This window comes from Heloderma suspectum, chromosome 17 (assembly GCF_057233095.1).
Source record: "Heloderma suspectum isolate Gila_16-S chromosome 17, 16-S_ref, whole genome shotgun sequence".
Classification (NCBI taxonomy): domain Eukaryota; kingdom Metazoa; phylum Chordata; class Lepidosauria; order Squamata; family Helodermatidae; genus Heloderma; species Heloderma suspectum.
The window spans coordinates 5,213,584-5,236,342 of NC_139474.1; the positions used below are offsets into that span (position 1 = coordinate 5,213,584).

General features: G+C 48.8%; 1 protein-coding gene across 3 annotated transcripts in view; it reads right to left on the minus strand.

The window, feature by feature from the left end:
• The window catches only part of RASGRP2 (RAS guanyl releasing protein 2), a 46,451-nt gene that overhangs the window by 16,667 nt on the left and 7,025 nt on the right, over positions 1 to 22,759 (minus strand). For all 3 annotated transcript variants that reach the window (XM_084824340.1, XM_084824341.1, XM_084824342.1), the window contains exons 2-10: positions 20,837 to 20,994; positions 18,259 to 18,361; positions 14,684 to 14,746; positions 11,590 to 11,721; positions 10,051 to 10,201; positions 7,714 to 7,887; positions 5,820 to 5,936; positions 4,035 to 4,316; positions 2,757 to 2,834 (exon numbers count right to left, since the gene is read on the minus strand). In XM_084824340.1, coding sequence (XP_084680466.1) covers positions 2,757 to 2,834; positions 4,035 to 4,316; positions 5,820 to 5,936; positions 7,714 to 7,887; positions 10,051 to 10,201; positions 11,590 to 11,721; positions 14,684 to 14,746; positions 18,259 to 18,361; positions 20,837 to 20,909 — 1,173 coding nt within the window. In that variant the 5' untranslated portion in view covers positions 20,910 to 20,994. The remainder of the gene's footprint in view (positions 1 to 2,756; positions 2,835 to 4,034; positions 4,317 to 5,819; positions 5,937 to 7,713; positions 7,888 to 10,050; positions 10,202 to 11,589; positions 11,722 to 14,683; positions 14,747 to 18,258; positions 18,362 to 20,836; positions 20,995 to 22,759) is intronic.

Genomic DNA, 22,759 nt, shown 5'->3' on the forward strand with positions numbered 1-22,759 from the left:
CCCCATGATCACCCAGAGAGCAGAAGCTGATGGGGCCAGCAGCAAACAGGCCCCAAGCCAGAAACTGGGCTGGCCTGGGCGTCAGAGCCCACCGGTTCTGATGCTGGTCACCGCAGCATCCCTTCTCGTTTCTTAAAAAATATATGAAGTCAGTGGGCAGTCACCTGGGCACGTACATAGTTACAGTTGCTCGTTTCATTTGTTTGACTTTAAAATATATATCATCCCTTTCTACAAGGAAATGGTGCTTACTGGTTGTTCCCCAGTAAATGTGCTTAGCGTCAGGGCAGCAGAAGCAAAATCCCTTTTATTCCTGCAGTCGTGAGGCTGCGACTTAAATTTGTTGAAAAATGCAAAACTTCCCATGCTCAGAAGATGTGTTTAAAGCAGGGCTGGCAAACGATTTTGTGCTGGTCGGTTGGTTTTTTGCCGTAACGTATCAGGCGAGTAGAAGCAGCTGTGAAGAATGGAATGGCGGTACAGGGAGGAGAAGGTCATGGTTTGTGGTGTGTTTCACCGCTGAAGTAATACACGTGGCTGTCTAAAATTCGCCCCCATGAGACCATAAATCCAGGGTCTAATACAGTGGAGGCTGGTGGCTCCAATTTCAGTGGGGCTGTGCATCTATTCTGGGTTTCAGTCAGAACCAGCCAGAACTCTAAGGGAGCTGTCCAAGGTGCTGAACCCCAGCCCCCAAATAGGCTCAGCACCTTGGATAGCTCCTTTAGAGTTCTGGCTATATGGGGCTACCCTTGAACCTGGATTTTTCCAGATCCAAAGAGGGCCGGCCCAAGACATTTTGCTGCCTCGGGTGAAGAACAAGATGGCACCTCTTCCTATTCCATGTAGAGTAGCCAGCTGAATCTTACTTCAGTACTGGAGATGGGTTAGCATCCTGCACTGCACCTGGAAGCAGCAGGCCAGCTTAGGGGGCGCAAGGCGCGGCTCACGGCTCTCTCCTCCAACACCTTGCTGCCGCCTCCCAGCATCTGACGCCTGGAGCGACTGTTCCATTCTGCCTTATGGTAGGGCCGGCCCCATCCAAGCTTAATGCTCCAGCGACTGCATCATGCTAAACCTCCACTGGCCATTCTGTTCTCTGTACTCTTGCAGAGTGGACTGTAGAACAACTGCTGCTCAGCACTGTGCCAGCCTCTCTTACAGAGATCCCATCTTCCTCCCCACTGGGGTGGGGGAGATGGAACAGAGGGCAGGAGGAGGAAAAGCGGAAGGAGCAGTGTCTGATCTCAAATGCACAGTTGCATGCAGCTGCTCCATTCCCTGACAACAGGAAACGTATCCCCCAGGGAGGAAGCCTGGAACAGGCTGTGAAGAAAGGATAATTCAGGATAATTCGGGCCCCACCATTCCTGCATTAGCCTCCCCTTGGAATTAATCCCCTCAGCCATGGGGTGGGGGAGGCACTTCTGTGGCCAAAAGCCTGCCAAAGAAGATAGCAGACAGCATGAATGCTAACATGAGAGGAAGGGGAAGGAATGGGTGAGGAAACAGACAGGCAAAGAGGAAACCCGGGGCTGATTTTGAAGCAGGACTCTCCCACCGAGCCTTCTTTCAGTGCCAAGCCGCTAATCCAGGGGTCCCCCACTTTTTTGGACCTGTGGGCACATTTGGGAGTTTGAGACACTGCTATGGGCACCACCACAAACTGCTTAGTCAGCTGATCACCACTTTGGCATCTTCCAAATCGCACCTGTGGATCTTAGGCTGTGCCTTATTCAGCAAAAACGTTTGCATTGTGTCTCTTGGACACCGCAACGTCTCTTTAATATAAGGGATTGTCTAATTCAGCTAATTGCTGGTGGTGCAATACAACTAAGGCTTCTTTTAAACATATGTTTTGGGAACATCCATTAGTTTTTTCTTTTTGCAGGAAGGCTTTGTACTGGAACAGTCTTTAATATCCACTGATGTACACACTCCTTTAAATCATTTCCCAGCTTCATGGAAATTAACAAATGGTCGGCGTAAATGGATTCTCTGCACCCTTTTGACAGCTAAAAGACTGATATCACAACATGGGAAGGATAAACACTCGCCCACTATAATGCAATGGACCGAGGACCTTACAACGCTTTCAGTATTTGAACGAGTGGCATATAGACGCCACCTTCGAATGGATTCTTATTTGGATATTTGGTCCACTTTTGTTGAAGCCCATGTATAATTGCTAGAAAGTTGTATGCATTTCATATTGATTCAGTGCTATGGATATATAACAAATCCATGTACATCTATTAAATCAATGGGGGGGGATTTGGGGGGGTACCCACAGCGCCACGTTTGGGACCCCTTCACAAGTGCCGTTGGAGGTGCCCGTGGTCGCCACGTTGGGGACCCCTGCTTTAATCCATGCAGGAGTAATAAAAGAGGAGAGTGTGTCTCTGAGCATGTGCAGAGCGTGTCTTTCCCCCTTGCCACTCAGTAACTGCAGCCCAGCCCCAGCACATCTGGGATTGAGGGAGAACTCATACCCTCTCACCTGGACATCAACCTCACACACACACTTTCCATCCCTGGTTGCAGTTACATGGCAGCAAGGAAAATGGACTCCACTTGAGCTTCTGTTTTACCACTTGCGCATCCCAGGGCTGCTCCGTGGCAGTGAACACACATTTTATGGCTATGCCCCAGGATTAAAATTGCAAGGCGGCCTGGTGGACAAAAGAGGCCAACTGCCTCAAGTAGGGCCCCTTCCCAATGTCCACACGCCAGAGTCACAAACCTCACATGCTTACCGTAGACTTGTTTCGGGGCTCCCGTTGCAGAGAGAGCTGATAGATCTCCTCTTCCGTCTGGTACTGGTCCAGGGAGACCTGCCACAAGCACCACAAAGTCAGAGCTTGGAAGGAGAACCACCAACAGAACCTCCCCTCATGAATGTTGGTGGCAAACCGCTGCAGCGGCTTAGAGCACATACATTTCGCTTGAAAACAAGCTAAAGTAGTCCATTCTAAGTCTCCGCAGCGGCTCAGTAGCGGCTGCAGAGGCTCAGAACTAGCAAATTAGCAAAACCTGAGCCACCACGGCTCCCCGAATTCCAATTTAAAGCTCATTCTGACTCGAGTCCATACCAGGTTGCAATCTTTGCTTTCTTCTTTTGGCATGAAAATCTGCGCATCTCTACACATCAACTGTGCGCATCTTCGAAATGTGCACATTCGTCTCCCATTGATTAAAGCATATTTGTGCACATTTTTCAAAATGTGCACAAATACGCATTTTCATGTGTGTTCTCCAGAAGTACGCATTTTCATGCGCATTTTTCAAAAGTAGGCATTTTTCATGCGCGTTTTTCAAAGGTACGCTTGCTGTCAAACGCATTTGGGGGGGGCCGCAAATCACACTGCAAGCTTGGACGTGTATGAACTTCGACCATAAGTTGCGTCCGTGTTCAGGCTGGAAGGTGTGAACTGGGTCAAATCCTGATCAAAAACAAACTGAAACAAATTTCTGAAAACAAACTGAAGCAAATTTCTGAAAACAAACTGAAGCAAATTTCTGAAAACAACCTGAAACAAATTTCTGAAAACAAACTGAAGCAAATTTCTGAAAACAACCTGAAACAAATTTCTGAAAACAAACTGAAACAAATTTCTGAAAACAAACTGAAACAAATTTCTCATACATCCCTTATTAGAATAGACAAACTGAGCTTGTTTTCAAGCTCAGTTTGTTTGCTCTAACGTGCCGTAGCAGTTTGCTGCTGAATTCTGGCAGCAAAAGCATACTTTTCCTCCCTACTTTTTGCCGCTGGTGGGCATGCGGCCCACTACAGGTCCAGGGGGAAATTAGCCCCTGGACCACCCGAAGTTGCCTGCTTGAGTCCTCGTTCTGACTCAAGTCCATGTCAGATTTGTGGGCTTTTTCTTTTGGCATGGAAATCTGTGCATATGTGCACATCGTTGAAATGGACACATTCTTGTCTCATTGATTAAGGCGTCTTTGCGTGCGTTTTTCCAAAGTGAAGGGAGCAGGGGACAGGGAGACTGCGTGGTGGCAGGAGGAAATCGTACCATGAGCAGATTCAGAAGGTCAGGGTTGGCCTCGAATGGGGGCCGGATGCTTTGCACCATGGCCAGGTCACTGAGGATGCTAAACAGCTGCTGCATCTTGTTCCCGTTCAGGCACGTGTGGGCGCGATCAAGCCAGTCAGGGAGCGCCACGTGCACCGCGACCAGGTCCTTGAGGTGGACGCCCAGGATGGGGAACTTGAACCCCACGCACTCCGCAAAGCGCCGCCGGTAATGGCTGTAGTTCCCCGCTGACGACAGCAGCTCAAGTAGCGATTCCCACACCTGAAAAAAGATGCCAGGGGATGAACGCAAAGAGATCAGCAGCAGGAGAAACAGCCTCTTTAGGGTTATGAGCCTTATTTACACACACACACACACACAAAGGATTTGAAGGACAGACACACAGCACAAAAGGCCTGCCTCTAGGGAGGTTAGCCCCTTCCCATGAGGTCTAGCCGCTTGCTTTTATTCTCAAATGAGAGCTAAGGAGATCTGGAAGCAAAGCTTTGATGCACAGTGGAGCCACAGGCAGTTGGGCACTGGGAAAGAGAAGGTCTCTAGGACAGCCTTCCCCGACCTGGTGCCCCCAAAGGTGTTGGACTCCAACTCCCATCATTCCCAGCTGGTGGGAATGATGGGAGTTGGAGTCTAACACATCTGGGGGGCCACAAGATCAAGGAAAGCTGGTCTAGCCAGTCTCTCGCACAGCACACTTAAAACCAAACACCAGCACCCTTCACAATTCCCACTCTCCTGTCTTCTCCTTCCCTGCATCTAGGTTCTCTAAGGGGGCAGCACCATTGGGCCCCTGCTGAGATCCATGCCTTCGTAGGGGGTCCACAGCTGACCCCCAGAGTTTCCTGGCCCTACTGCTGCTTTTCCTCTTCCTTGTCACTGCTGCCTGTTCACCTGTCCTCTAAAATGAAACAAGCAGCAGGAGAAGGAACTGTAACCCCTCTACACATCTTACCATCTCTCCCTGGGAGGTGGTGTGGGCTGGATCCAGACAGACCAGCAGCAGTGACAAAGGTGAGCAGGAAAACAGAGTCAGAGGGCATCTTACCCAAGGGCCATCTGGAAAGGACCATAGCTCAATGGTAGAGCATCTGCTTTGGATGCAGAAAGTCCCTGGTCCAATCCCCGGCATCTCCAGGTAGGACTGGAGACATTCCTGCCTGAAACCTGGGAGAGCTGCTGCCAGTCAGTGTCAACAATACTGTGCTAGGTGGACCCAGGGTCTGACTCAGTCTAAGGCAGCTTCCGATGTTCCTATGTAGTTCAGCGGTAGAGCCCCCGCTTTGCATGCAGGAGGTCCCGGGTTCCTTCCCTGGTCATCTCCACTTAAGAGGATCTCAGACAGGAGGGCTGGGAAAGATGCCTGCCGGAGTCCTTGGAGAGATGCTGCCAGTCAGAGTAGACATGATAGAGCTATATGGACAAGTAGTCAGGACTTGTATGAGACAGTTTCCTACGTTCCATGGGAGGGATTGTAGCCCAGTGGTAGAAAACCAGCTTGACATGCAGAAGGTTCAATACCTGGGAGTTTCTCCAGGTAGGTCTAGAGAAACTCCTGCCTGAAACCCTGGAGAGCTGCTGCTGCCCATCAGTGTCGACAACACTGGGCTAGATGGACCCAGGGTCTGACTCTGTATAAGGCAGCTTCCGATGTTGCTATGTTCTCTAAAATCTGGGGCCTGCACCAGGTTGTGCCTTCCCCCTGACCTGCCCGCCACCACTGCTGCACACACTCCTTCTCACTGCAGCCACGGCCCTTCCTTCACCTACCTTGGTGGTCTCGGGGCTGACGAAGCTGTGCGTCTCCTTGAGGCGGGAGATGGAACTGTGGCTGAGCCCGCCCACCACGGCCATCAAGGTGTTGAAGTTCTGCAACTGGAGCAGCCTCTGTGGGCACAGTAGGGCAGGCAGGTCAGGGGCCCGGCATGGGCCAGGAGGAGAAGGAACAGCAGAGGGGGACATGCCTGGTCAGGCCCAGCCTCGTGGTTTCGTTGGATACATATTAATGTTGTTATAACATTTGCATCCCGCCTTTCTTTTCCTCTGGCCCAGGCGGCGTACGTGGTGGTCCTCCTCTCCATTTTATCCTCACAACAACCCTGTGAGGTCGGTTAGGCCGAGAGTCGGTGACAGGCCCAGAGCCACTCAATGAGCATCATGGCCGAACAGGGATTAGAACCCAGGTCTCCCCAGTCATAGTCCGACACTCTAACCTCTACGCCACACCAGCTCACTACACCACACTGACTTGTGATCGCTGATGGTGAATGGACTCTCCCACTTCTTGAAATCCATGCTTCCTGCTCGGCCTAAACCAGACTGCCCCAACCTGATGCCTGCCAAATGGGTTGGACTACAATGCCCATCATCCTAGGGTGCCAAGTTTGGAGAAGGCTGGGCTAATCCAGGATATTTCATAAAGCGCCTTCTCCCTACCAGCCTGCCCAATCACTGGGGATGTCAGAGAAATCTGCAACGGATTCAAGCGAGTTTGGATTTGTCTGAATCCAACCTGCGGATGCCGCAAAGGTTCTATTAGGGGAGGGGAACCTCTGGACTGCGGGCCTAATGCGGCCCGTGGAGGTTCCCCATCCGAGCCACAGCACCTTCAGAGATTTTTAACTTTTATACAGTTGTATTTATATTTCTATTTATAGGTTTTAATTGTAGCAGTTTTAACGTTGTAAGGCCGCCTTGAGTCCCAGTATTGGGGAAAAGGTGGGATATAAATCAATATAATAATAATAATAATAATAATAATAATAATAATAATTCCTCCAGGGGGCAGGGCTTGGATTGAAAGGGCATTAGAACAGGAGGGCGTAAAATGCTGGATCAGGGTTACTGCATCTCCAGGTGCAAAAGAATCAAGGTGCAAGTGATGTGGAAGAACTCTCCCCGAGACCGTGCAGAGCGACTGCCCGTCAGAGCAGACAACAGAGGACTAGGTGGACAAATATTCTGATCTGTCATAAGGCATCAAGAAGAGCCCCAGTTCCATGCCTCTGGCATCTCTTGTAGAGTGGATCCAGTACCAGGTGATGGCAAAGAACATTCTCTGATCGAGACCCTGCTGCCAGTCTGAGCAGAACATAGTGGGCTAAATGGGCAAATCATCTGACTTAGCACAAGGCAGTCGAAATAATATTTTTATTGATAGGACTGAAGATTGCACATTTTCTTTCCAAGCATCCCTCAAAGTAAGGGGAGGAAAAGAGGTGGAAACCTCCGAAAGGCTGCCAAAAGTTGGGGAGTTCCAGCCGTCGCTGCTCCTTAGCAAGGGTGTCGTGGAGGCAGGGCTCGCAGGGACGGAGCCCTGACATTTCTTTATCAGCAGGGACGCTGGCACTATCTGCCACCACCCTCGGACTTCCCTGCTCCCTCTGAGCTCCCTCTGAAAACAGATTTTCCTAGCAGCAATCTATTGTTCCCTTTTGTGATACAAAGTATTTTGGGGTGGCTTGGTCTTGACTGGGAAATTCAGACCCATTTGTTTTACCAAAGACCTGCTCCCAGTGGAGATGGAAACTGACAGAACTGGTTTGTTGATATGGATCAACGCAGCTGCCTGCAATTTTTGGACTCTCCTTGGGGGCGTGGCTCTGGGGACCGTCATGATGAGGGCCTGCCCTTCCAAATGGACCACTGCCCCGCCGCTCCTCACCTGAGCCACCATGACGAAGCGGGTGATGACCTGGGCTCGCTGCTGAGCGGTGGGCTTGCTGAGCACCATAAGCTGCACCCACTGGGAGACACTGTTGAAGAGGGTGATGAATCGCTCTAAGATTGGGTTGTCCACCGTGCAGCCGTGCATGACAAAACTGTGATAGTCCTGGAACTGGGGAAGGGATTGAGGGGAGAAGCATGAACCAAAATGGGCTTCGAGGTGGAAAGCTGAGAAGTTCGGCACACTCTAGCTTTGCTCATTCTAGGGATGCCCTTCGCTGGGAAATCCAGCTGTTTTTTGGCTCAACAGAGTTCCACAGCATCTGCGACTTGATTTCGGTCTGTGAGCTGCAGGGTGTTCCCTAAACTCCAGGAACTTTTTTGCACATTTTTTTTGTTGGGGAAAGCTTCTGCAATTTGCAGAAATTACGGCCGAATTTCTGCAGATCACATAAATTTGGCCAGATTTTGTGCAAATTCAGTCATTATTGGCATGAACTCGATCATTATTGGCATGAATTCAGCCATGATTTGCCCAAGTTCGGGTGTTATTTGTGCCGTTGCTCAGGCACTGGCACAAATTACAGAACCTTCCCTCCAAAATGCAGGAAATTTCCAGAAAATCTGCAAAGGGGCCCGACCCGCTGCAGATTAAGTCAGGCGCTGCAGCATGAACTGAAATGAAGTCCGGGGTGGGAGCCTAGGAAAACTCATCAAACTCCACCCCGCAAAGCAATTTCTCCAACATTTCTAGCCCATTCACACATTCTTAGTCGCAGGTTCAACCTCTGGCATCTCCAGTTCAAATGATCTCGGATAGCAGAGAAAGGAAAGACCTTTTTCTGCCTATGAAGTACCACTGCCAGTCAGAGTTGGCAATGCTGGTGTAGATGGACAAAGAGTCTGACCTGGTCTATGGGAGCTGCCTATATTCCTTTCACACCCCAAACCACGGAAGAATCACAACCCTTGGGGCCAAGGTGCAGCCAGGTGAATGTGGGCATAAATATATTAACAACAGTGAAATCACCACTGATAGTTGTTGAAGTTCCTGAACCCTTGTACTAGGAGTAGGGATGTACAGACTGTGTAAAATCCGCTCCATCTGTGTTCTGCGGATTGTCAGGTGCCTTTTGTTCTGTCATCCGCCCACAGATGGATGCGAATGTATTTTTTTCGTCATGCGGAAAAATACGGAAATATTTACATAAGGATTTACGTAAGGATTTAAGTAATTTACCCCAGCGCGTAACAGTTAGTGTATTGTCCCCTATTCCATTCTGCATTTCCTCGACAGAAACGTACGTATTTTTCTACGGATTTATATGCGTAAATTTCGGGAAAGTAAAAAAATAATCCGAAAGTCTACGGACTCCGCAGGGCCTGAGGGGGTTGCTCCGCAGCGGATTCCGCAAGTTGGATTCTTAGAAATCCGAGCTCATTTTAATCTGTCTCGAATTTCTCCAGCATCCCTAACTGGGAGTGGTGACAACCATCAGAGCCTGCCTCAGGGATTTGGTGGCAGGGATGGCGTCAAGGGTAGGCATGTCTGGGCACTTGCCGAGGGCCCACCCCCCTGCAGGAGCACATTGGCAAGAGCCCCCTGGAGTCGCTCCTCCTCTTCCTCATTGCAACTGGCTTGTTCACCTGCCTCTCGGTCTGGCCCAGACGACGGAGGTGGTCCGAAGGAGGAGCAGGGGGTGCCATGGCCTGCTTGCTCCCTGGCTCTCCGCCTGCCAAGCAAGCAAGCGGCAGCCATGATGAGGAAGAGGAGGGACAAGAGCAACTGGGGACAGCAGTGATGGGAAGGTAGTTTCACTGAAGGAGGGGGCCATGGAGCTTGGATCACTTGCCCAAGCACCCTCCAAAACCTGCAGCCAGCACAGTTTTGAGGGTCCGGAGTCAAGGATGTCCCCTTTAAATGCCTCAGGGGTGCTAGCTGGGGGCCCTAAACCAGGTCTGAGCCTTGGGGACATGTCTTGCGGAATACTAGTTTCAGGTAAAGAGCAAAAGGGTAAAGGGCAGCTGGGAAGAAGCTGAGATTGTTCCAGTGGCACCTGGCCACTCTGATTTTGGTAGAGCTGTGAATCCACTCTGGGGTTTAGTCAGAACCAGCTAGAACTCTACAGGCGGTGCTGAGTTCTATCCCCAAAGTAGGTTCAGCACCTTGGATAGCTCCTGTAGCGGTCCGACTGGTTCTGAGTAAAACCCAAAATGGATCCACCGCCCCACTGAAGCCGGAGCTATCAGCCTGCGCCGGGTTGCTCGTCGGTCTTTAACACACACACACCCTCCACCCAACACACACATGCTCCCCCACTGCCACCTTTCTCACCAGGATTTTGCTGAAGGAGCGGTACTCCAGGTGGGTGAGATGCTCTGCCAGCTCTCCCGACTCCAAGTGGTCGAAAAGCAGCGACGTCTTGCGCTTTTTCTGCGCCAAGGGCTGGCGTTGTGTGACTTGCCTCTTCCACTTGTACGTAGGGCTGGAAGGGACAGAAGAGGTCAGCCTGAAGCTGGGATGTGTGAAAGGTGGCTGGCTACTAAAGAAAAAGGTCCTGGGGCTTAGGCCTGCCTGGCAGTTTGGTCCTGTATCCCGGATGCTGCAGGGCTAGTTCCAATTATTACATGGGGCGGGGGGAATCTTGTTTCTTTTAAAGATGTATAACTCCCCCACCTTACAACCTTCCCCACAAAACAGGCCTTGCTGGCAGGTTACAGGAATTCCACACTGGGGATGGCAGCCGGGTCCATGCCCCCTGGACTGCAGTCTGCAGACTGCCCGACTCAGTGCATGCAGCGGCGGACAGGCGGGGCGGGACAGGCGGGACTGCCCGACTCAGGGCATGCAGCGGCGGACAGGCGGGGCGGGCCCTGCTGCTCGGCTGAGCCACTATTCTGAGCAAAATGGCGGCTCGGCCGTTTCCGTACAGGCTGATTTTACATAAAAGGCGGCGGTAAAGGGGCCCCTTTACACAACGTTCCAGGCGTAAAAGGTCTAAATAGGCCATTTACGGCTATAATATTGTGTAAAGGGGCCTCTTCACAGCCGCCATTGACGTAAATCAACTCATTAGAAATCAACCCGTAAGAGCTGCGGTTGCAGCATCAGCCATGGGTCACCGTAACCAAAGCATTCCTCAGCTTCCGGAACTCCACTTACTGGTGTATGATCCTGGCAGGCCTGCCTCAAGATGCAGATGCCACAAAGAGGGAGCCACCACCAAGAAGGTGCTGCTTCGGGAAAGGCAGCCCGCACATGCTCTGAGCCACGCCCTTCTTTATTAGGACTGTCTTACACATCCCGGAGCCAAGCTCAGGGATTGAAAAAAGACGTTCCAGGGCAGAGGGCAGCACACGCTGTTCTTGTGCACATCAAAAAGGCCAGATTCACAGCCAGAGGTTGGCACACCAGAATGGCATCCAACCCCTTCCCAGAATGTAACCCATAAACCAGGAGTGCAGAACCTCAAACTTGGGGGCCAAATCCAGCCCTCCAGAGTTCCCCAGAATGCCACACCCCTTCTCCAGGCCCTACCCCCTTTCCCCCGACCGCCAGTCATTTGAGTTTCCCAGCCTTTGTGCAGTTTTTCTCCGCCATTCTAAAAGGTTGAAACGCCTCTCCTAAAGCTTCATTCCTGGCAGTAAGTGCTTGAAGCGAAAATATGTTGGTATCTTTCATAATTTTGGCTCTGCCCCTTTTGCCTCTGGCCCCGCCCACCACTGGAATGCAGCCCCCCAGAGCTTCTTTGAAATGGAATTCAGCCCTCGGGCAGAAAGAGGTTCTGCACCCGTGCCACAAACAAAGCCAACGGAGGCCTCAGGGAGACGGGACGGACAGTTGTGGAGGGCTCCCCTACTGCTGTTTACCTACACGCTCTCTATGTCAATGAGGCTGCTGTGACGCTGATTCCCTTCCCGGCCCAGGAGTTCCTTCAGCTCCTTGATCTGCTCTGCCAACTCTGGGTTGAGGTCAAACTCCGCTGGGAACGCCGAGATCCAGTATCTGTGACGAAGCCAAGAGCGACAGAGTCAACACGAAATCAGAAGGGGAGACTCAACCGCCTCTAGGACCACCACCACCCTCTCAAGCAGAAATCACTGAGAGAGCGTCTCTCCCCAATTGGACCTTTGTGCAGTTTCCACATAGCACCCTGGTTTGCAAAGACCAAGATTAACTTTGAATGTGAAAGCTACTTGACTCTTGTTTCTAATCCCTGTCTCAGACCAGCTTTAACACAACTAAGGATGCAGCAGATGAAAACAGCCGTTTTGGAAGGGTGTTTTAATATTTATTTGTTTGTTTATTTAATTTATTTATTAATCGCCCATCTGGCTGGTCACCCAGCCACTCTGTGAAATAAAACGCCCTTGGCTTCCAGACTTTGCCCTTGTCGCATGGCAAAGCAGAGGATCTGCCTCATTATCTGTTTTATTGCCCACTCTTTTCCCAAATTCGTCCCAAGTTTTTAGATCCATTTTTTGAAGGAAAAAAAAGTCCATCTGGTCTGATGCAGAGAGAATCATTTTTTTGTTTGCATGTCATAATAAGACAATTTACTGGCCAACGTTGCCTTTGCAGCCCAAAGCTACAGACTAAACTTTTTGACCTTGCAGAATGATTAGAAATGTGTAACAAATATTTTATCTGATTTTTATCCATCTGTGATTTTGTATGCTTATTTATCAATCACATGTATATCCCTCTTTTCGCCCATCGTGGAACTCAAGGGGGCTAGATGCGGTTCCCAGGGGGTCTCCCCTCCAAGCACTGACCAGACCCAGACCTGCTTAGCTTCAGCAAAGTGGCCGCCTCCTGTGCCTTCAGACCAGGCCCTGGGACCTTGTTGTTACTATTGGTTGAAACAATAAAAGCTTTATTATCAAAAACCACTGAAGTATCAGTTGTAACCCCAAAGCACTCCTGCTCAGAAGGTGAGCTCCGCCCAGAAGTACCTCCTCGTTCTTTACAATTCCTCCCCCTCCATCCTGTGCTTAATTATCAAAGCGGAGGTGCCAGGACGTGGTCCTGCTTAGACGCCCTAGGTATGTGAAGCAGAGGCAGGCTTTGGTTAGCAATAGGCACTTTACACATGCTCAGAGGACACTCCATTGTTATTCTGCGTATTCCAAAGCTAAATTGATAGAGGTTTCCTCTGTTCCCAATACTGGATTAAAACAACGCATCATAAAATCAAGGCAGCTGGGACCGCTCCTTCCCGTGACGAGGCATTGGGTCCAGGGCCAGCATCAAGGGTCGGCATCTTTGGGCACCTGCCGAAGGCCCAAACCCTTGCTGGGGGGCCACTGGTAGGTCACAACTTCCCCTGCGAATGGAAGAGAAACATCTCAAAATGCTGGAACAAAGATTTCATTTGTTTAAAAAGCCCAACGCGTTTTGGCCTGTTTTTATTTTAAGGCCAGTGAATTTTAGTAGGAGACATTATCTCAGGGATTTCTGCAGATGGTTTTATAACCCCTTGAAGAAGGCCTTAAAATAAAAATAGGCCGAAACGTGTTGGGCTTTTTAAACAAATGAAATCTTTGTTCCAGCATCTTGAGATGTTTCTTCCAGTCAGGGGTCTATTGTGGATGCTCTCCTGGTTTTGCACCTTTCGTTTTTCATAACTGGCCCTGCCCCATCAATCTTACACTGCCAAATCTACCCCCAGCCTGTAATACAGAGAACTGAGGTGCCCCTCTTCACTCCCCAAGCCATTTTAGACTCTCCACACCCCACCCCTGCAGAATGTAACTACAGTCAATCAGTATTGATACACCACACCAAATATTTTTCTTTAAAAAAACAAGACTCTAGAAAGATCACAAGCCAGAGAAAAAGCATCCCCAACATTGCCCGTACGCTGGAAAATCTTTTAGTACCCTGAGACTGGAAAACATGGGTGCCCATTTGAAGCGGGGAGGGAGCAGTCCAAAACATTTGAAGGTCGTGGTCTAGTGGTAAATGTAGGCACCCATCATGACCGTCCCCAGAGCCACACCCCCAAGAAAAATCCCAAAATTCAGGCAGCATTGTTGATCCACATCAGCAAACCAGTTCTTGTGGGTTTCATCCCCCCCAGGAGCAGATCTTTGGTAAATCTAATAGGTCTTAATTGCCCATTCAACGCCAAGCCACCCCCAAATACTTGCATTACAACAAGGAACAATATATTGTTGGTGGTAAAATTAATTTCCTGTTTTTTATTATTATGCTGCTTCATAATAATAACATAAATAATAACATAATATATAATAGTAACAACTAGGGATGTGGAAGAAATCCTCAAGAGATTCAAAGGAGTTCGGATTTCTATTAATCCGACCTGCAGATTCTACAGCAGACTTGTTTTACTGGTCTGCAAGTCCAGTAAAATGGGAGGATCTGTGCAAATTTGCACTTGCAATAATGCGCATTAGCACTAATGTGCACTTGCACTAATGTGCATTAGTCCTAACATGTACTTGTGCAAATGCAAATTAGCGCAAGTGGAACAAAATTCTCATACACCCCTAAAAAAATCCAGTTCCATCAATGAGCAGACGAGGGAATGAAAGATGGCCAGCAATCTGCAGAACATAGACGGAACAGATTTAATAAAGTCCATAATCCCCTCTGTGTATTGCGCACTCAAAATACATCTTTGTTGGAGTTCATGATGCCTCTTGTGTGCAGCTTGGATATAACACTCTTCTGCATTAGTGCCATCAAATTTCCAGGATCTTCTGCTACTCTGTGAAGGTTTCCGTATGTCATGGAATGCGATGCTGAGCAACAATGCTTGTGCAACACATGCGGAACACACACACAAGGGAAATGCACAGGTATGTCGCAGCGACGTGAGCTATGCACGCAAATTACAATCACATGCCATTGTGTCACTTTACCCCTCCCAGCAGAAAAATATCTGTGGATACCCATAACAGTAACCTTCAACAGCCAGCCATACCCCTGCTGAGACACTCACCTGACCAGGTGGCATGTTTTCACCTGCAGGGAACTGCTTTCAGAGCCACGTGATTCCTGATAAGTTCAGGGCAGAATTAAGGAGAAAGCGAAGGGGAGAAACTGTGTGTGTTTACATGGTGTGTGGGGAATTTTAAATGGGAGAATATCTAATAGACAGGTACAGGTTTTATGGTCCAGCAGCATCCGTCCATGTACATGAGATTACGCTCCACGCAGTCTTTTCTAGGTTTCCATTCAGTCTATGCATCAAATTATATCTTGTCAGCATCCATGTCCCCTTAGCTCTCAAGGATTTGAAGAGGGGGAAAGGAAGACAGCTGGTCAACTGTCTGGCGGGCAGGGGTAATATATAACATGAAGAATAAGACAGAGAGAATCCAGAAGAAGAGTATACCATGAATAGGTTTGGAGGAGACACACGCACACACAGGAGCGAAAGAGGATTAACAGGATGGAGCTGTTTTGGGGAGATCTGAGAAAGGCAATAAACTATTCCACTTTGTTGCCTTGCTCCAGCACAGTTTTCTGGTGTACAGAGCAAAGCCAAGTGTTTCTTAGGACTGCAGGAGCCGTAACTCAGTGGTAGAACACATGTTCTCAATATGGAAAGTCCCAGGTTTGATCCCCGGCATCTCCAAGGAGGGCAGGAAAAATTCCTGCCTGAAACCCTGGACAGCCGCTGCTGCCCGTCAGTGTCGACAATACTGGGCTAGATGGACTCAGGGTCCGACTCAGTGTAAGGAAGCTTCTGATGTCCCTGTTTTGCCCTTGGGATTTCAGAGGCCAAAAAAAAGCTACCTCATCAATGACCCCTTGGGGACATGGAGAATAATGGAATGTTATTCTCCAAAAAAACACAGACTTCTGTTGCCAGATGGGCAAATATTGCTAATATTTTATTAATTTTTTATTTATTTAAAACATTTGTATCCCACCCTATATCATTAAGATCTCAGGGAGGCATACAGATAAAATAAATTTAAACGGTATAAACCAATAAATAATTTAAACAGCTAAAAACATATTAAACCATTAAACAAGCTAATACCAATTAAAATCTAAAACAATAAAACAGTTAAAACAGTGTGCTACTTTAGGGAATGCATTTAGCCCTCAAAGGCTTTGGTAAAAAGCCATGTTTTTACTTGGTGCCAAAATGAAACCCATGTCTGCACCAATCGGGCCTCCAAGGGGAGGGCACTCCACAGCCGGGGTGCCACAGCAGAGAAGGCCCTCTCCCACGTCCCACCATAGTGTATGCCTTGCACTGGTGGAATGCAGAGGAGGGCCCCTCCAAAAGATCTCAGTCCTTGGGCAGGCAGATATAGGGAGAGGCGCTCCCTCAAATATTGATATATAATTACACTTTCACTGGAATCTACAAGGCTAAGAGCATAGCCAACTGTTGCACTGTTAGCTTCACAGTGCAGCTGATACTGTGATTTCCCACACTAATGGGGATATTGTACTTTTTTTTCTGGATGTTTATCCACTATGTTCCATCCACAACCAGTGGGCGTGACATAGCTGTTACGTGTAGGCGGGGAAGGAGAAGGACAAATTCATCTCAGCAGCCACTTATGTGGGAAAGGGAAAAGTCTGAGCAATCCTTTAAAAAGAAAACATCAATTATTTATTTAGCCCTAATTGCTTGTTCCTTTAAGCACTATCGCTCATTACGACCCAAGAAATGTCAAAAAACAAAGGCATGTCGGAGAACAAAGTGTTGAATGTTTCTTTTGGCTCAGGAAGCGTAGATTGGAAGCATTTAATTAGGAAAAATGTGGAGTTGGGTGGGGGGAATCCCAACTTTGTGTATATACTGATGGGACTTGAACTGGTGGAGACTGACCAAGAAATCTTGGGGGTGTTGTGGACAGATCAATAAAATTTTGACTCAGTGTGTGGCTGCTGTGAAATGTTGGCCGAATTAAAACAGGAACAGAAAATAAAACTTCAAATATCCGACTGCCCTTATATAAATCTATGGTGCTATCACACCTGGAATACTAGTAAAGTTCTGGTTGCTGCATCAAAAAGGAGATATTATAGAGTTGAAAAAGGGCAGAATGGGCAACCAAAATTACCAAGGGGCTGGAGCAACTGCACCATGAAGGGACGTTACAAAGTCTGGTATTGTTTAGCTTAGAAAAAGGGCAAGTGAGGGGAGACATGACAGAGGTGTACAAAATCATGCATGGTGTGGAGAAAGTGGACAGGGAGACCTTTTTCTCCCTCTCTCATAACACTAGACTAGAACCTAATGGGTTCACCCCATGAAGCTGACTGGTGGGAGATTCGGGACAGAAAAAAGGAAGGGCTTCTTCACACAGCACATAGGAAAACTATGGAATTCGCTACCACAGGATGTAGCGATGGCCACCAATTTGGGTGGCTTTTAAAAGGGGTTAGACAAATTCCTGGAGAAGGCTATCGATGGCTACTAGTCCTGATTTCTATGTGCTATCTGCAGTATCAGAGGCTGTGAGTCTATACGCACCAGTTGCTGAGAAACACTAAGAAAAAACCTTGCTAAAATGGCAGCGACCAGAAAGTGTTTTTCTTTACTTATTTTAAAGTTTAGCATAATAGTGTTATAGAACTATAACACTTCCATTTAAGCAGTATTGATTTGAGAGAGAGAGGCTGGTGTAAAGAACCACAGCAGCAAATCCACACGAAGGCTCTGGATCCACTGTGGATGCAGCCAGTCTTAAGGTAAAATGCAGAAGAAAGATAGCAAGACTAACCACAGAGGATTCAAAAATATATTTAAAGACTCTGTTTTGCTTTAGATATATTTTTGAATACTCTGTTGTTAGTCTTTCTATCATATATGTCTCTCTCTCTCTCTCTCTCTCTCTCTCTCCCTCCAGAAATGTATTTTAGCACTAATTAACAGACTGATTTGTAAAAAAATAACAAGGCAATAAAACGACGACCATTGCAAAGATTACAGTGAACGTATGTGATATGAACTATACACCTGCCCAATGCATCACTGCCCATGCCAAAACCACACCTCTTTAAAAAGATGGAAGAGCGATGGAGCATCTTCACCTCTGGAGACTGAGCTTCTCTTCCATCCTTCTCGAGGAGGAGGAGGAGGAGGAGGAGGAGGAGAAGAAGGAGAAGGAGAAGAAGGAGAAGGAGAAGGAGAAGTCAGCCTTTCTACAGTAAGATAAAACACACTGGGAAAGACACAGGAAGATTGCAAATAGGTGAGATGTCATGTGGACATCCCCCTCCCATAAAATGTGAGTGAACAAGGCGCAGCTGTTCCACGCCAAGTGCCTAAAATGGAAGCAGTCTGTGTGTAACAGATATGCTACATGTTGGGAAGAGCAGGGCTCCGGAAAGAAGGTGTGGCCAGGTGTCGAGGGGAACGAAGTGGTCAGTGGCTCCTCCCCCAACCTGGTGCCTTCCAAATGTTTTCGACTACGACACCTCCCAGCATCTGGAGGGCACCAAGTTGGGGAAGGCTGGCATAAGCTGTCTACAGAAGGAAGCAGGGATCCTGGCTGGGAACAGAGGCCGGAGGGATGGCGTGCCAGGCAGGCCCAAAAAGGATATATCTGAAGCAACTTGGCAGCCAGCGCCGAGGAAGGGATGTACCAGGGGTGCATCATGAGAAACATGCGGACGAGCTGGGGGTCACGAACCTTGCCCTCGGCGTCTGCAGAAAGAGCACAACACACGTCAGAGCAAGACCCTTCTCGCTATTTGTACGGATTATTAATGGTAATAAAGTTCCCAGCTACCTCCTGCCCCACAGAGGGACACAACTACAAGCAGCCCCATCTCGCTCCTTGAGGTACAGTTCCTCCCCACCACACAATGGTGCCAAGGGTCTGCATGGCTGGGCAGATGCCGAGGGCCCTCACCCCAGCAGGGGCCCACTGACAAGAGCCCCCCGGACTTGCTCCCCCTCTTTGCCGTTGCGGCCTGCTTGTTCCCCTGCCTCTCGCTCCGGCCCAGACGACGGTGGTGGGGCGGAGCAGGAGCAGGAGATGCCATGGCCTCCTTACTCCCTGGCTCTCTGCCTGTCAAGCAAGTGGCAGCCATGAAGAGGAGGAGGAGGAGGAGAAGAAGAAGGAGCAGCTGGAGACTATGGAGGTGAGAAGGTAGATTCACTGAAGGAGGGGGCCACAGAGGGGGTCTCGCCAAAGGGCCCTCAAAAACCTAGAAATGGCACTGCCCCCACACACACATGCACACAGTGGTTCTTAAGAACATCAGGAGGGCCCTGCTGGATCAGACCCAGGGTCCATCTCGTCCAGCATTCTGTTCACACAGTGGCCAACCAGCTGTCGCCCAGGAACCTACAAACAGGGCATGAGAGCACCCTCCTGCCCATGTTCCCCAGCGACTGGCGTACACAGGCTCACTGCCCCTGGTTCTGGAGGTAGCACATAGCCATCAAGACTAGTAGCCCTTGATGGCCTCCTCCTCCAGGAATTTGGCCAACCCCCTTTTAAAGCCATCCAAGTTGGTGGCCATCGCTACATCCTGTGGTAGCGAATTCCATCGTTTAACTCTGCGCTGTGTGAAGAAGTGGACGGAGGGTGCCAACAGGCACAAAGTTTGCTAGCAGCCCAGCTTGCAACTTCCGACACGAGACAGAATCACCATTCTGGGTGTCTCAAAGGCGCCTGTGCCTGTGTATGAGTTGGGATAGCCCGGAAGGTCGTTTTGGGTGTAGAATTCCCAGCTCCTTAGTCCTCTTATGCATGGCCTAAGGCGGGGGGGGGGGGGGGCGAACCTCTTTCAGCCCGACGGCCGAATTCAATTTCAGATAAGCTGTCGGGGGGCTGCATTCCAATGGGGGGGGGCAGGCAAAGGCAAAAGGGGCAGAGCCAAAATAGAAAAATGCCAGTGTATTGTAGCTAGAAGCTAGGCCTTCAGAGAGGCATTTCAACCTTTTAGAATGGGGGGGGGAGGGCAAACTGGGCAACAGCTGGGAAGCCACCGAACAGTTGGAGGAAAGGGGAGGGACTAACTGGGGAACCCCAGAGGGCCCAATTGGGGTGGCCCAGATCTTAGGTCCCTGGCCTAAGGGCATCACGTGTTAAAATACAGTGTGTAAATATAGGGCCAGTCCATTTTGATGCCTGAGGCAGAGTATTAAATGTACACACACACACACACACACACACACACACACAAAGTCAAGATACATAATACCCAAGGCTAGTTAAGTTATTTTGGCATCTGAAGGAGAAAATCCCACAAGCACCACTTCCCCCTCCCTGGCGCTAAAAGTACAGTTACAGCAAATTAAATAACCAGCCATTTGCTGCCCTTTCAGGACACCCAAAACCAGCTGTCTGAGGCACCTGCCTCACTCTATGGCCTGGTTTGCACCTAACGCTAACCCATGGTTTATTTAAACCATGACTTGTTGCCCTACCTAGGGGTTGTCTGGCAGACAATCAAACAAACCATGGTTTGTTTTCTCAGTCCCTGGGTTGTTTGTTTCCCTCCTCCTTCACCTGCTCCCTCCCTGTATCACTTACTGGTATGTAAAGACGCTCAGGTTTTTTTGCCACTCTTGTCTGCTGCCTCTGTAGCTCGGGGAAACAACCCATGAACAACCCCCAATTCTGGGTTAGCATTTAATGAAAACCCATGGTTTAAACAAGCCACAGTGCACAACCCAACAACAAACCATGGGTTCTCTTCATGGGTTGTTCATGGTTAACAAGCCATAGTTAACACTTAGTTGTGGATACACACTAACAACAGCCCACGATTCCACAAACCATGGTTAATTAAACCATGGTTAGTCATCACATGCAAACCAGGTCTCTGCAGGACGGGCAAAAACTGTTGCTGTTTTATTGCTGGTTCTGTTGTTGGTTTTTATTGCTGCTTTTATTGCTGTTTTTATGTGTTCTGACTGTTTTTATTGTGTTTTTATCGCTCTTAATATCACAGCGGTTTTATGCGTTTTATTGCTGTATGCCCTCTCAGGGCTTCTGCCCTGAAAGGTGGCCAAGAAATATATATATAAAAAAAAAAAAATCAGTTGCCATAGCCAGGCTGAGAGTTGCCTCCGCCTGCTTCAGAGCCCCTTGTGTCATCCAATAAGCTGCAGGTCGCCCTCCCCCAACTTTCGCCCCAAGGAAAAGTCCCTTCCCCCGTCCCTTACCAAAGGCCTCGATGCAGCCGTGCAGAATTTCATCCACAGTGCACCCCTTTTCCAGGTTCAGAGTCTCAGACATGTTGGCCCCCTGACCCTGTCACTTGAGACAGACTTGGGACTGCCACCACATTGGCAGATACGTTTCCCCGGGAGGGGGGTGGAACCTAGAAGGACAAGAGAAGAAAATGATCAAAGGTGCAAACATCCCTGGGGAACAGTAGTCTGAGAAAAGAGCGGGTGCATCATGATACTGATCGAGCTACACTTGAAGATTATCCCCAAGTTAATAACAGTGGGTCACCACCAGTGCAACAAATATAAACACACAACCAAAAAGCAACCTACAGAATTCGGGACTAGGTTATTTAAAGTACCAGTGGCACCCCGATAAACTTTCCCAGGCCTTAAAATCGGTGCTCACACACCCACCACGCAATCCATCAGGCAGCAGAGACATGACCTTTTTAACAGTGGCCCCATGTCTCTGGAGCAATCTCCCCAAAGAAAATACATATGGCCTCATCTTTGTTACCTATTAAACAGACCATAAAAACATTATTTGTTTTGGCCTTCATTCTATAAAAAAGGACTTTGGGTTGAATCTTGAACTGCTGCCTGGGGGGGGGGGTCATTTTCATAATTGGATTGCTTTATTTCTAGAAGTCCATTCAGTAAAAAAAATCAATCAATCAAATGACAGATTGCCTGTGAAAATATGCTGAACAGTGCAGAAATTCTTTCCACATGAGCCAGTGATGCCAAAGCAATTGCTCATTGCAGCCTTTGATTCTTCTGGTTTCACCCCACCCCCAATTGCAGGGTGGCCACTTATGAATTGCCCAAAAAGAGGCCATGCTTCACCAAAAACAGACATAAGGGGGCACAGATTTGCATATAATTTGTGTGGGCTCATTGATGTGTATCGATGCAAATTTAGAAATTATTATTATAATTTAAATAGAAATACAGTACATCTCAGCGTGGGATGTGAGCAGGTGACTTGTGTAGCTACCCGCTCAGTCTGTTGTTCAGTGCTGCCAACAGGTGACGGGCAACAATTCTTAGGGTTCGTTATCTTTAAACTGGAATTGAACAGGACAGCCCTTCAAACAGAGGATGCCTTCAAATAGAGGACTGTCCTCTGTAAAAGAGGACACGTGGCCACCTTACCCCATCCTGTCATTCACAACATAGGAGGGATACCCAAAGGGTAGTAGCTCTCAGTCTTTCGGATCTTACATCCCACCAATAAGTCTACCAAAGAACCTGGGTCCCACCATGATAGAAACAAAAAGCCCACATCTTCCGAGAAGGACATTGATACGTTTATAGGCTTCCTGTTATTATATTTATCCTTTACTGCCACCTTTAAGGACATAAAACACTGCAGTAGCGTTGTTGGGAGAAAAATTTATTGCTGTGGCTTTAAAAGACAAACAAAAATAACAATTCCATTACAGAGCAATCTTCTGGTCCCTGGGCCATAGCATGGCTCATATTTCTCCGCTCCGAGGTCAGAGATGGTGCTCCGACCTCGGAAGGGGGAGTTGGAGCCGCGCCATCCTCCCCCACCCCCTCGCAGCTTGCTACCTCTCCGAGGTTGGGAAATCGATCTCGGAGAAGGGTAAAAAGGGGTGCTCCGGTGGGCGGGAAGAGGAGGAGACCGGAGAGGCCAGGACACAGATTATCCAGAGCCCACTCCTTCCCTCACCCTGCAAAGCACCCTCACTAGACAGGCTAAAAGTCCCATCTAGCCAAAACTCAAAGATCGGAGGACAGGGAGGCAAAAACGGCTTCCACTGCTCCTCCCACCCTGCCGGCTTCGGCCTGGCAGGACATAGGAATCTCAGAAGCCTCCAAGTTTGGGGGCTTCCGAGCAGAGAGGGCACAGCCCATAGGACTGCACCCTTAGTAGTTTAAAAAGCTTAC